At 44.5% G+C, this 15,014-nt stretch overlaps 1 protein-coding gene across 2 annotated transcripts in view; it reads left to right on the forward strand.

Moving 5' to 3' along the window:
- Positions 1–14,369, forward strand: part of slc8a2b (solute carrier family 8 member 2b) — a gene marked incomplete at both ends in the record, with an annotated part of 47,657 nt that extends 33,288 nt beyond the window's left edge. For both annotated transcript variants that reach the window (XM_079246873.1, XM_079246874.1), the window contains 2 exons: positions 12,097–12,372; positions 13,993–14,369. In XM_079246873.1, the coding sequence (XP_079102999.1) occupies positions 12,097–12,372; positions 13,993–14,369 (653 nt within the window). The remainder of the gene's footprint in view (positions 1–12,096; positions 12,373–13,992) is intronic.
- Positions 14,370–15,014: the final 645 nt, after the last annotated feature.

The raw sequence follows: 15,014 nt of genomic DNA on the forward strand, positions 1-15,014 counted from the left end.
CACACATAGGTTAAAGTGTCTCACACACAGGTCAGAGTGTCTCACACACAGAGGTTAAAGTGTCTCCACACAGGTTAAAGTGTCTCACACACAGGTCAGAGTGTCTCACACAGAGGTTAAAGTGTCTCCACACAGGTTAAAGTGTCTCACACACAGGTCAGAGTGTCTCACACATAGGTTAAAGTGTCTCACACACAGGTTAAAGTGTCTCACACACAGGTCAGAGTGTCTCACACACAGGTCAGAGTGTCTCACACACAGGTTAAAGTGTCTCACACACAGGTCAGAGTGTCTCACACACAGGTTAAAGTGTCTCACACACAGGTTAAAGTGTCTCACACACAGGTTAAAGTGTCTCACACACAGGTCAGAGTGTCTCACACACAGGTTAAAGTGTCTCACACACAGGTTAAAGTGTCTCACACACAGGTTAAAGTGTCTCACACACAGGTTAAAGTGTCTCACACACAGGTCAGAGTGTCTCACACATAGGTTAAAGTGTCTCACACACAGGTTAAAGTGTCTCACACACAGGTCAGAGTGTCTCACACATAGGTTAAAGTGTCTCACACACAGGTCAGAGTGTCTCACACATAGGTTAAAGTGTCTCACACACAGGTCAGAGTGTCTCACACACAGAGGTTAAAGTGTCTCACACACAGGTCAGAGTGTCTCACACATAGGTTAAAGTGTCTCACACACAGGTCAGAGTGTCTCACACACAGAGGTTAAAGTGTCTCCACACAGGTTAAAGTGTCTCACACACAGGTCAGAGTGTCTCACACAGAGGTTAAAGTGTCTCCACACAGGTTAAAGTGTCTCACACACAGGTCAGAGTGTCTCACACATAGGTTAAAGTGTCTCACACACAGGTTAAAGTGTCTCACACACAGGTCAGAGTGTCTCACACACAGGTCAGAGTGTCTCACACACAGGTTAAAGTGTCTCACACACAGGTCAGAGTGTCTCACACACAGGTTAAAGTGTCTCACACACAGGTTAAAGTGTCTCACACACAGGTTAAAGTGTCTCACACACAGGTCAGAGTGTCTCACACACAGGTTAAAGTGTCTCACACACAGGTTAAAGTGTCTCACACACAGGTTAAAGTGTCTCACACACAGGTTAAAGTGTCTCACACACAGGTCAGAGTGTCTCACACATAGGTTAAAGTGTCTCACACACAGGTTAAAGTGTCTCACACACAGGTCAGAGTGTCTCACACACAGGTTAAAGTGTCTCACACACAGGTCAGAGTGTCTCACACACAGGTTAAAGTGTCTCACACACAGGTTAAAGTGTCTCACACACAGGTCAGTGTGTCTCACACACAGGTTAAAGTGTCTCACACACAGGTTAAAGTGTCTCACACACAGGTTAAAGTGTCTCCACACAGGTTAAAGTGTCTCACACACAGGTCAGAGTGTCTCACACACAGGTTAAAGTGTCTCACACACAGGTTAAAGTGTCTCACACACAGGTTAAAGTGTCTCCACACAGGTTAAAGTGTCTCACACACAGGTTAAAGTGTCTCCACACAGGTTAAAGTGTCTCACACACAGGTCAGAGTGTCTCACACAGGTTAAAGTGTCTCACACACAGGTTAAAGTGTCTCCACACAGGTTAAAGTGTCTCACACACAGGTCAGAGTGTCTCACACACAGGTTAAAGTGTCTCACACACAGGTTAAAGTGTCTCACACACAGGTTAAAGTGTCTCCACACAGGTTAAAGTGTCTCACACACAGGTCAGAGTGTCTCACACACAGGTTAAAGTGTCTCACACACAGGTTAAAGTGTCTCCACACAGGTTAAAGTGTCTCACACACAGGTCAGAGTGTCTCACACACAGGTTAAAGTGTCTCACACACAGGTTAAAGTGTCTCACACACAGGTCAGAGTGTCTCACACACAGGTTAAAGTGTCTCACACACAGGTCAGAGTGTCTCACACACAGGTTAAAGTGTCTCACACACAGAGGTTAAAGTGTCTCACACACAGGTTAAAGTGTCTCACACACAGGTCAGAGTGTCTCACACACAGGTTAAAGTGTCTCACACACAGAGGTTAAAGTGTCTCACACACAGGTTAAAGTGTCTCACACACAGGTCAGAGTGTCTCACACACAGAGGTTAAAGTGTCTCCACACAGGTTAAAGTGTCTCACACACAGGTCAGAGTGTCTCACACATAGGTTAAAGTGTCTCACACACAGGTCAGAGTGTCTCACACATAGGTTAAAGTGTCTCACACACAGGTTAAAGTGTCTCCACACAGGTTAAAGTGTCTCACACACAGGTCAGAGTGTCTCACACAGGTTAAAGTGTCTCACACACAGGTTAAAGTGTCTCCACACAGGTTAAAGTGTCTCACACACAGGTCAGAGTGTCTCACACACAGGTTAAAGTGTCTCACACACAGGTTAAAGTGTCTCACACACAGGTTAAAGTGTCTCCACACAGGTTAAAGTGTCTCACACACAGGTCAGAGTGTCTCACACACAGGTTAAAGTGTCTCACACACAGGTTAAAGTGTCTCCACACAGGTTAAAGTGTCTCACACACAGGTCAGAGTGTCTCACACACAGGTTAAAGTGTCTCACACACAGGTTAAAGTGTCTCACACACAGGTCAGAGTGTCTCACACACAGGTTAAAGTGTCTCACACACAGGTCAGAGTGTCTCACACACAGGTTAAAGTGTCTCACACACAGAGGTTAAAGTGTCTCACACACAGGTTAAAGTGTCTCACACACAGGTTAAAGTGTCTCACACACAGAGGTTAAAGTGTCTCACACACAGGTTAAAGTGTCTCACACACAGGTTAAAGTGTCTCACACACAGAGGTTAAAGTGTCTCACACACAGGTCAGAGTGTCTCACACACAGGTTAAAGTGTCTCACACACAGAGGTTAAAGTGTCTCACACACAGGTTAAAGTGTCTCACACACAGGTCAGAGTGTCTCACACACAGGTTAAAGTGTCTCACACACAGAGGTTAAAGTGTCTCACACACAGGTTAAAGTGTCTCACACACAGGTCAGAGTGTCTCACACACAGAGGTTAAAGTGTCTCCACACAGGTTAAAGTGTCTCACACACAGGTCAGAGTGTCTCACACATAGGTTAAAGTGTCTCACACACAGGTCAGAGTGTCTCACACATAGGTTAAAGTGTCTCACACACAGGTCAGAGTGTCTCACACACAGAGGTTAAAGTGTCTCACACACAGGTCAGAGTGTCTCACACATAGGTTAAAGTGTCTCACACACAGGTCAGAGTGTCTCACACACAGAGGTTAAAGTGTCTCCACACAGGTTAAAGTGTCTCACACACAGGTCAGAGTGTCTCACACAGAGGTTAAAGTGTCTCCACACAGGTTAAAGTGTCTCACACACAGGTCAGAGTGTCTCACACATAGGTTAAAGTGTCTCACACACAGGTTAAAGTGTCTCACACACAGGTCAGAGTGTCTCACACAGAGGTTAAAGTGTCTCCACACAGGTTAAAGTGTCTCACACACAGGTCAGAGTGTCTCACACATAGGTTAAAGTGTCTCACACACAGGTTAAAGTGTCTCACACACAGGTCAGAGTGTCTCACACACAGGTCAGAGTGTCTCACACACAGGTTAAAGTGTCTCACACACAGGTCAGAGTGTCTCACACACAGGTTAAAGTGTCTCACACACAGGTTAAAGTGTCTCACACACAGGTTAAAGTGTCTCACACACAGGTCAGAGTGTCTCACACACAGGTTAAAGTGTCTCACACACAGGTTAAAGTGTCTCACACACAGGTTAAAGTGTCTCACACACAGGTTAAAGTGTCTCACACACAGGTCAGAGTGTCTCACACATAGGTTAAAGTGTCTCACACACAGGTTAAAGTGTCTCACACACAGGTCAGAGTGTCTCACACACAGGTTAAAGTGTCTCACACACAGGTCAGAGTGTCTCACACACAGGTTAAAGTGTCTCACACACAGGTTAAAGTGTCTCACACACAGGTCAGTGTGTCTCACACACAGGTTAAAGTGTCTCACACACAGGTTAAAGTGTCTCACACACAGGTTAAAGTGTCTCCACACAGGTTAAAGTGTCTCACACACAGGTCAGAGTGTCTCACACACAGGTTAAAGTGTCTCACACACAGGTTAAAGTGTCTCACACACAGGTTAAAGTGTCTCCACACAGGTTAAAGTGTCTCACACACAGGTTAAAGTGTCTCCACACAGGTTAAAGTGTCTCACACACAGGTCAGAGTGTCTCACACAGGTTAAAGTGTCTCACACACAGGTTAAAGTGTCTCCACACAGGTTAAAGTGTCTCACACACAGGTCAGAGTGTCTCACACACAGGTTAAAGTGTCTCACACACAGGTTAAAGTGTCTCACACACAGGTTAAAGTGTCTCCACACAGGTTAAAGTGTCTCACACACAGGTCAGAGTGTCTCACACACAGGTTAAAGTGTCTCACACACAGGTTAAAGTGTCTCCACACAGGTTAAAGTGTCTCACACACAGGTCAGAGTGTCTCACACACAGGTTAAAGTGTCTCACACACAGGTTAAAGTGTCTCACACACAGGTCAGAGTGTCTCACACACAGGTTAAAGTGTCTCACACACAGGTCAGAGTGTCTCACACACAGGTTAAAGTGTCTCACACACAGAGGTTAAAGTGTCTCACACACAGGTTAAAGTGTCTCACACACAGGTTAAAGTGTCTCACACACAGAGGTTAAAGTGTCTCACACACAGGTTAAAGTGTCTCACACACAGGTTAAAGTGTCTCACACACAGAGGTTAAAGTGTCTCACACACAGGTCAGAGTGTCTCACACACAGGTTAAAGTGTCTCACACACAGAGGTTAAAGTGTCTCACACACAGGTTAAAGTGTCTCACACACAGGTCAGAGTGTCTCACACACAGGTTAAAGTGTCTCACACACAGAGGTTAAAGTGTCTCACACACAGGTTAAAGTGTCTCACACACAGGTCAGAGTGTCTCACACACAGAGGTTAAAGTGTCTCCACACAGGTTAAAGTGTCTCACACACAGGTCAGAGTGTCTCACACATAGGTTAAAGTGTCTCACACACAGGTCAGAGTGTCTCACACATAGGTTAAAGTGTCTCACACACAGGTCAGAGTGTCTCACACACAGAGGTTAAAGTGTCTCACACACAGGTCAGAGTGTCTCACACATAGGTTAAAGTGTCTCACACACAGGTCAGAGTGTCTCACACACAGAGGTTAAAGTGTCTCCACACAGGTTAAAGTGTCTCACACACAGGTCAGAGTGTCTCACACAGAGGTTAAAGTGTCTCCACACAGGTTAAAGTGTCTCACACACAGGTCAGAGTGTCTCACACATAGGTTAAAGTGTCTCACACACAGGTTAAAGTGTCTCACACACAGGTCAGAGTGTCTCACACACAGGTCAGAGTGTCTCACACACAGGTTAAAGTGTCTCACACACAGGTCAGAGTGTCTCACACACAGGTTAAAGTGTCTCACACACAGGTTAAATTGTCTCACACACAGGTTAAAGTGTCTCACACACAGGTTAAAGTGTCTCACACACAGGTTAAAGTGTCTCACACACAGGTCAGAGTGTCTCACACACAGGTTAAAGTGTCTCACACACAGGTTAAAGTGTCTCACACACAGGTTAAAGTGTCTCACACACAGGTTAAAGTGTCTCACACACAGGTCAGAGTGTCTCACACATAGGTTAAAGTGTCTCACACACAGGTTAAAGTGTCTCACACACAGGTTAAAGTGTCTCACACACAGGTTAAAGTGTCTCACACACAGGTCAGAGTGTCTCACACATAGGTTAAAGTGTCTCACACATAGGTTAAAGTGTCTCACACATAGGTTAAAGTGTCTCACACACAGGTTAAAGTGTCTCACACACAGGTTAAAGTGTCTCACACACAGGTCAGAGTGTCTCACACACAGGTCAGAGTGTCTCACACACAGGTTAAAGTGTCTCACACACAGGTTAAAGTGTCTCACACACAGAGGTTAAAGTGTCTCCACACAGGTTAAAGTGTCTCACACACAGGTCAGAGTGTCTCACACAGAGGTTAAAGTGTCTCCACACAGGTTAAAGTGTCTCACACACAGGTCAGAGTGTCTCACACATAGGTTAAAGTGTCTCACACACAGGTTAAAGTGTCTCACACACAGGTCAGAGTGTCTCACACACAGGTCAGAGTGTCTCACACACAGGTTAAAGTGTCTCACACACAGGTCAGAGTGTCTCACACACAGGTTAAAGTGTCTCACACACAGGTTAAATTGTCTCACACACAGGTTAAAGTGTCTCACACACAGGTTAAAGTGTCTCACACACAGGTTAAAGTGTCTCACACACAGGTCAGAGTGTCTCCACACAGGTTAAAGTGTCTCACACACAGGTCAGAGTGTCTCACACACAGGTTAAAGTGTCTCACACACAGGTTAAAGTGTCTCACACACAGGTCAGAGTGTCTCACACACAGGTTAAAGTGTCTCACACACAGGTTAAAGTGTCTCACACACAGGTCAGAGTGTCTCACACATAGGTTAAAGTGTCTCACACATAGGTTAAAGTGTCTCACACATAGGTTAAAGTGTCTCACACACAGGTTAAAGTGTCTCACACACAGGTTAAAGTGTCTCACACACAGGTCAGAGTGTCTCACACACAGGTCAGAGTGTCTCACACACAGGTTAAAGTGTCTCACACACAGGTTAAAGTGTCTCACACACAGGTCAGAGTGTCTCACACACAGGTTAAAGTGTCTCACACACAGGTTAAAGTGTCTCACACACAGGTTAAAGTGTCTCACACACAGGTCAGAGTGTCTCACACACAGGTTAAAGTGTCTCACACACAGGTTAAAGTGTCTCACACACAGGTCAGAGTGTCTCACACATAGGTTAAAGTGTCTCACACACAGGTTAAAGTGTCTCACACACAGGTTAAAGTGTCTCACACATAGGTTAAAGTGTCTCACACATAGGTTAAAGTGTCTCACACATAGGTTAAAGTGTCTCACACACAGGTTAAAGTGTCTCACACACAGGTTAAAGTGTCTCACACATAGGTTAAAGTGTCTCACACACAGGTTAAAGTGTCTCACACACAGGTTAAAGTGTCTCACACACAGGTCAGAGTGTCTCACACATAGGTTAAAGTGTCTCACACATAGGTTAAAGTGTCTCACACATAGGTTAAAGTGTCTCACACACAGGTTAAAGTGTCTCACACATAGGTTAAAGTGTCTCACACACAGGTTAAAGTGTCTCACACACAGGTCAGAGTGTCTCACACATAGGTTAAAGTGTCTCACACACAGGTCAGAGTGTCTCACACACAGGTTAAAGTGTCTCACACACAGGTTAAAGTGTCTCACACACAGGTCAGAGTGTCTCACACATAGGTTAAAGTGTCTCACACACAGGTTAAAGTGTCTCACACACAGGTTAAAGTGTCTCACACACAGGTCAGTGTGTCTCACACACAGGTTAAAGTGTCTCACACACAGGTTAAAGTGTCTCCACACAGGTTAAAGTGTCTCACACACAGGTCAGAGTGTCTCACACACAGGTTAAAGTGTCTCACACACAGGTTAAAGTGTCTCCACACAGGTTAAAGTGTCTCACACACAGGTCAGAGTGTCTCACACACAGGTTAAAGTGTCTCACACACAGGTTAAAGTGTCTCACACACAGGTCAGAGTGTCTCACACACAGGTTAAAGTGTCTCACACACAGGTTAAAGTGTCTCACACACAGGTCAGAGTGTCTCACACACAGAGGTTAAAGTGTCTCCACACAGGTTAAAGTGTCTCACACACAGGTCAGAGTGTCTCACACAGAGGTTAAAGTGTCTCCACACAGGTTAAAGTGTCTCACACACAGGTCAGAGTGTCTCACACATAGGTTAAAGTGTCTCACACACAGGTTAAAGTGTCTCACACACAGGTCAGAGTGTCTCACACACAGGTCAGAGTGTCTCACACACAGGTTAAAGTGTCTCACACACAGGTCAGAGTGTCTCACACACAGGTTAAAGTGTCTCACACACAGGTTAAATTGTCTCACACACAGGTTAAAGTGTCTCACACACAGGTTAAAGTGTCTCACACACAGGTTAAAGTGTCTCACACACAGGTCAGAGTGTCTCACACACAGGTTAAAGTGTCTCACACACAGGTTAAAGTGTCTCACACACAGGTCAGAGTGTCTCACACATAGGTTAAAGTGTCTCACACACAGGTTAAAGTGTCTCACACACAGGTTAAAGTGTCTCACACACAGGTTAAAGTGTCTCACACACAGGTCAGAGTGTCTCACACATAGGTTAAAGTGTCTCACACATAGGTTAAAGTGTCTCACACACAGGTTAAAGTGTCTCACACACAGGTTAAAGTGTCTCACACACAGGTCAGAGTGTCTCACACACAGGTCAGAGTGTCTCACACACAGGTTAAAGTGTCTCACACACAGGTTAAAGTGTCTCACACACAGGTCAGAGTGTCTCACACACAGGTTAAAGTGTCTCACACACAGGTTAAAGTGTCTCACACACAGGTCAGAGTGTCTCACACACAGGTTAAAGTGTCTCACACACAGGTTAAAGTGTCTCACACACAGGTCAGAGTGTCTCACACATAGGTTAAAGTGTCTCACACATAGGTTAAAGTGTCTCACACACAGGTTAAAGTGTCTCACACACAGGTTAAAGTGTCTCACACACAGGTTAAAGTGTCTCACACACAGGTCAGAGTGTCTCACACACAGGTCAGAGTGTCTCACACACAGGTCAGAGTGTCTCACACACAGGTTAAAGTGTCTCACACACAGGTTAAAGTGTCTCACACACAGGTCAGAGTGTCTCACACACAGGTTAAAGTGTCTCACACACAGGTTAAAGTGTCTCACACACAGGTCAGAGTGTCTCACACATAGGTTAAAGTGTCTCACACACAGGTTAAAGTGTCTCACACACAGGTTAAAGTGTCTCACACACAGGTTAAAGTGTCTCACACATAGGTTAAAGTGTCTCACACATAGGTTAAAGTGTCTCACACATAGGTTAAAGTGTCTCACACACAGGTTAAAGTGTCTCACACACAGGTTAAAGTGTCTCACACACAGGTTAAAGTGTCTCACACATAGGTTAAAGTGTCTCACACACAGGTTAAAGTGTCTCACACACAGGTTAAAGTGTCTCACACACAGGTCAGAGTGTCTCACACATAGGTTAAAGTGTCTCACACATAGGTTAAAGTGTCTCACACATAGGTTAAAGTGTCTCACACACAGGTTAAAGTGTCTCACACATAGGTTAAAGTGTCTCACACACAGGTTAAAGTGTCTCACACACAGGTCAGAGTGTCTCACACATAGGTTAAAGTGTCTCACACACAGGTTAAAGTGTCTCACACACAGGTTAAATTGTCTCACACACAGGTCAGAGTGTCTCACACACAGGTCAGAGTGTCTCACACACAGGTTAAAGTGTCTCACACACAGGTTAAAGTGTCTCACACACAGGTCAGAGTGTCTCACACATAGGTTAAAGTGTCTCACACACAGGTTAAAGTGTCTCACACACAGGTTAAAGTGTCTCACACACAGGTCAGTGTGTCTCACACACAGGTTAAAGTGTCTCACACACAGGTTAAAGTGTCTCCACACAGGTTAAAGTGTCTCACACACAGGTCAGAGTGTCTCACACACAGGTTAAAGTGTCTCACACACAGGTTAAAGTGTCTCACACACAGGTCAGAGTGTCTCACACACAGGTTAAAGTGTCTCACACACAGGTTAAAGTGTCTCACACACAGGTCAGAGTGTCTCACACACAGGTTAAAGTGTCTCACACACAGGTTAAAGTGTCTCACACACAGGTCAGAGTGTCTCACACACAGAGGTTAAAGTGTCTCCACACAGGTTAAAGTGTCTCACACACAGGTCAGAGTGTCTCACACAGAGGTTAAAGTGTCTCACACACAGGTTAAAGTGTCTCCACACAGGTTAAAGTGTCTCACACACAGGTCAGAGTGTCTCACACATAGGTTAAAGTGTCTCACACACAGGTTAAAGTGTCTCACACACAGGTTAAAGTGTCTCACACACAGGTTAAAGTGTCTCACACACAGGTTAAAGTGTCTCACACACAGGTCAGAGTGTCTCACACACAGGTTAAAGTGTCTCACACACAGGTTAAAGTGTCTCACACACAGGTCAGAGTGTCTCACACATAGGTTAATGTGTCTCACACACAGGTTAAAGTGTCTCACACACAGGTTAAAGTGTCTCACACACAGGTTAAAGTGTCTCACACACAGGTCAGAGTGTCTCACACATAGGTTAATGTGTCTCACACACAGGTTAAAGTGTCTCACACACAGGTTAAAGTGTCTCACACACAGGTTAAAGTGTCTCACACACAGGTTAAATTGTCTCACACACAGGTTAAAGTGTCTCACACACAGGTTAAAGTGTCTCACACACAGGTTAAAGTGTCTCACACACAGGTCAGAGTGTCTCACACACAGGTTAAAGTGTCTCACACACAGGTCAGAGTGTCTCACACACAGAGGTTAAAGTGTCTCCACACAGGTTAAAGTGTCTCACACACAGGTCAGAGTGTCTCACACAAAGGTTAAAGTGTCTCACACACAGGTTAAAGTGTCTCACACACAGGTCAGAGTGTCTCACACAGAGGTTAAAGTGTCTCACACACAGGTTAAAGTGTCTCCACACAGGTTAAAGTGTCTCACACACAGGTCAGAGTGTCTCACACATAGGTTAAAGTGTCTCACACACAGGTTAAAGTGTCTCACACACAGGTTAAAGTGTCTCACACACAGGTTAAAGTGTCTCACACACAGGTTAAAGTGTCTCACACACAGGTCAGAGTGTCTCACACACAGGTTAAAGTGTCTCACACACAGGTTAAAGTGTCTCACACACAGGTCAGAGTGTCTCACACATAGGTTAAAGTGTCTCACACACAGGTTAAAGTGTCTCACACACAGGTTAAAGTGTCTCACACACAGGTTAAAGTGTCTCACACACAGGTCAGAGTGTCTCACACATAGGTTAAAGTGTCTCACACACAGGTTAAATTGTCTCACACACAGGTTAAAGTGTCTCACACACAGGTTAAAGTGTCTCACACACAGGTTAAAGTGTCTCACACACAGGTCAGAGTGTCTCACACACAGGTTAAAGTGTCTCACACACAGGTTAAAGTGTCTCACACACAGGTCAGAGTGTCTCACACATAGGTTAAAGTGTCTCACACACAGGTTAAAGTGTCTCACACACAGGTTAAAGTGTCTCACACACAGGTTAAAGTGTCTCACACACAGGTCAGAGTGTCTCACACATAGGTTAAAGTGTCTCACACATAGGTTAAAGTGTCTCACACATAGGTTAAAGTGTCTCACACACAGGTTAAAGTGTCTCACACACAGGTTAAAGTGTCTCACACACAGGTCAGAGTGTCTCACACACAGGTCAGAGTGTCTCACACACAGGTTAAAGTGTCTCACACACAGGTTAAAGTGTCTCACACACAGGTCAGAGTGTCTCACACACAGGTTAAAGTGTCTCACACACAGGTTAAAGTGTCTCACACACAGGTCAGAGTGTCTCACACATAGGTTAAAGTGTCTCACACATAGGTTAAAGTGTCTCACACACAGGTTAAAGTGTCTCACACACAGGTTAAAGTGTCTCACACACAGGTTAAAGTGTCTCACACACAGGTCAGAGTGTCTCACACATAGGTTAAAGTGTCTCACACATAGGTTAAAGTGTCTCACACACAGGTTAAAGTGTCTCACACATAGGTTAAAGTGTCTCACACACAGGTTAAAGTGTCTCACACACAGGTCAGAGTGTCTCACACATAGGTTAAAGTGTCTCACACACAGGTTAAAGTGTCTCACACACAGGTTAAATTGTCTCACACACAGGTCAGAGTGTCTCACACACAGGTCAGAGTGTCTCACACACCAGCTGTTTTCTGTGTTTGCTTTGAAACTTGTGATGGTTGTTCTGACTCTTTGCTTTTCACACTCCTCCAGGTGATGGCGATGAAGATGAAGAGCGTTGTGAGGAGCGCCTTCCATCTTGTTATGACTACGTTATGCATTTCCTCACCGTCTTCTGGAAGGTTCTGTTTGCCTGTGTCCCACCCACCGAGTACTGGAATGGCTGGGCCTGTTTCATTGTGTCAATCAGTGTCATCGGTGTCCTCACCGCCATCATTGGCGACTTGGCGTCCCACTTTGGCTGCACGGTGGGACTGCGGGACACCGTGACTGCAGTGGTATTTGTGGCACTAGGAACTTCTATTCCAGGTGAGTAAACATCTTTGTTCATGAGACCAGAGCAGGAAGAGGCAGGAATCCATGTCATTTAGTTTGCAGAGCAGTGGACAGATTATAAGACAACTGACTCCCATCAAAAGCCCCCTTTCTACCCGACAGCAGACGGCAGCTTTCTCTCCCAGCAGTCTTTAAGCTTTTCTTTCTGGATATTACTGTGCAAAGGTCTTGAGCCACCTGCCATTTCTTTACACAGTCAGGAAAATAGGTGCAGTCTTTCTTAAAGGACCTTATAAAACTTTTTATGGATTTATCTGCTTTTTCTCAATCCAGATGATCCCAAACTGCTTCAGAAATGTTGAGATCCAGGTTCTAGGTAGGATCCATCCCTCCATCAGAGCTGTGGCCCCTTATCTTTAGTCCAGTTCTTGTATCACCTGGCATACCTCGGCCAGATGAAGATGCAGCTGTCGGGTCTTTGTTGGATTTGTTTCTATGTCTTACGAGTGTTACTGTCAGATGTTTGTTTTTTCATTCTGACACTTTTGTCCTCTATTTGTCCAGTTTCCTGAAATGTTTTAAGGTCACAGTGCACACCCTGCTAAAGAATGCCAAGTTTTCAGCTAGAAGCTGCATAAGAGTCACCGTGTTGCTTTAAAAACATTATGTTCTGTCAGACTGTTATTTTCTGGTATTTATTCATCGAAGCAACAGAATAAACAGGAACAAAGTGTGTCTTTGTAACAAGCTGCTCATTACAAAGATCCTAAACGACAGTAAGCAGCACCTGTCAAAGCAAAGAAAAGCTTCAGAAAGTCTTGTTGATCATGTCCGTTTCAAACGACTGGAAGAAAAGTCTGGCTGCTTAGAAGAACTTATGAAGAAATAAAAGCTAAATCGTGTATGTGTCCTGACTTTCCATGTCATTTTTACCCCGGCGTAAGCGGACATCATGCTTTCCACAGAGTTAGTTTGTCTGTTTATTCGTAACAAAACTCAAAAACTTATGGGCAGAATCAAATTCAATTTTTAGAAAATCTCATAAACAAAATAAAAAGATGATTAGATTTTGGGGGAGTTGTGATCACTGTCTGGACCCAGAAATCTTTTTAGGGTTCTTTACAAGCAGACAGTGGTCATTTTACCATCAGAACCTGGAACTCTGAAATAATGACCACAGTCACTGACTAAAGGACATTACTGTGGCTTAGATGAGCTCTGCATTCATCTTTCTTATTTCACACCTTTTATTTAATTATTTTAATTTTAATTTAATCTTCTAGTTTTTTTGTTTCTTGCACCTGAACTTGAGTTTGTTTCTTTTTTGTTACACTTGTTGTTCTGTCTCTTTTTTATTTTTTTTGTCTGGAGACCATAAAATCTTTTTACAGTTTTATTTACATCTTTTAAAGTTATTTTTATGTTTCCAGATTCTTTTTGTTTGTTTGTTGTTTTCAGGTTGTGAGTTTGTGGTGATTTTATTCTGTTTGTGATTATATTTCTTTTCATTGTGGTTTGTTAAATTGAGGATTTTTTTTATCATTTTCCTCTTTGCAGCTGAGTTGTAGTTCAGATGCTCTGGCTGCACCTCGGTGTAAATGAGCGTGTGTGAGGAGATACAGAATTTACAGTCTCCACATGTTTCTCTCTCAGACACCTTTGCCAGCAAAGTGGCTGCTGTGCAGGACCAGCACGCCGATGCGTCTGTCGGAAACGTCACCGGTAGCAACGCTGTCAACGTGTTCCTGGGGATCGGTGTGGCGTGGTCGGTGGCTGCCGTCTACTGGAAATTCAAAGGAAAGGAGTTTCGGGTGAACCCAGGTTCACTGGCATTCTCCGTCACACTCTTCACCATCTTCGCTTTCATCTGCATGGCTGTGCTCCTGTTCAGACGCCGGCCTTCCATTGGTGGAGAGCTCGGTGGCCCGAGGGTACCCCGCCTCCTGACAAGCCTGCTGTTTTTTGGTCTGTGGTTCCTCTACATCCTCTTCTCCAGTCTGGAGGCCTACTGCCACATCAATGGCTTTTAAAAAGGAGACAACGAATGTTGCAGAAGAATATTGCACTGCAACACACACACAGCCTTTATATTTCAACCCTCAGTCCATACAGTCCACTGTTCGACATGTTTAACAGGGCTCGCTTCCACCTGAAGGTGTTCTGTTCGTTGATGCAGGGATGCTAAAATAATTCAGATACATGTTCACACACACTATATGTACACATGTGCAGACACACAAATGGAATGATAAAAAGGCAGGAGGAAGCGCTAGTGAGGGACGAGAGGTGTGAATGCAAAAGGTTTCTGCAAAGAGAGATGAAAAAGGATTGTCAGCTTTCTGGAGAGCCTCCAGAATGCTGTTTGCTTCTGTGGCACAAGTGGTTTACTCCCATCATGGTGGGTTTACGTTAGACAGGAGGAGCTGTCCTGCAGGATCTGACCTCTAACAGAGAAGCAGACGTGTTACTGTAAAGAGAAAAGAAGCCCGTGAACATCAGGTAGATTTCTTTGAGTTGTAGTAAAAGATTAGCATCTTTCACCCCCACCTCCCGTTGGTACAGCTTCATGTTTTTACACTGAGGAAGTGGAACACTGTGTGAGCAAAAATAGGAGTCAAATGTTTACAAAACAATAACATTACATTTGTTTACTATGGAATGTTCTCATTTAGATG

This window comes from Telmatherina bonti (assembly GCF_933228915.1).
Source record: "Telmatherina bonti genome assembly, chromosome: 9".
Lineage (NCBI taxonomy): Eukaryota > Metazoa > Chordata > Actinopteri > Atheriniformes > Telmatherinidae > Telmatherina > Telmatherina bonti.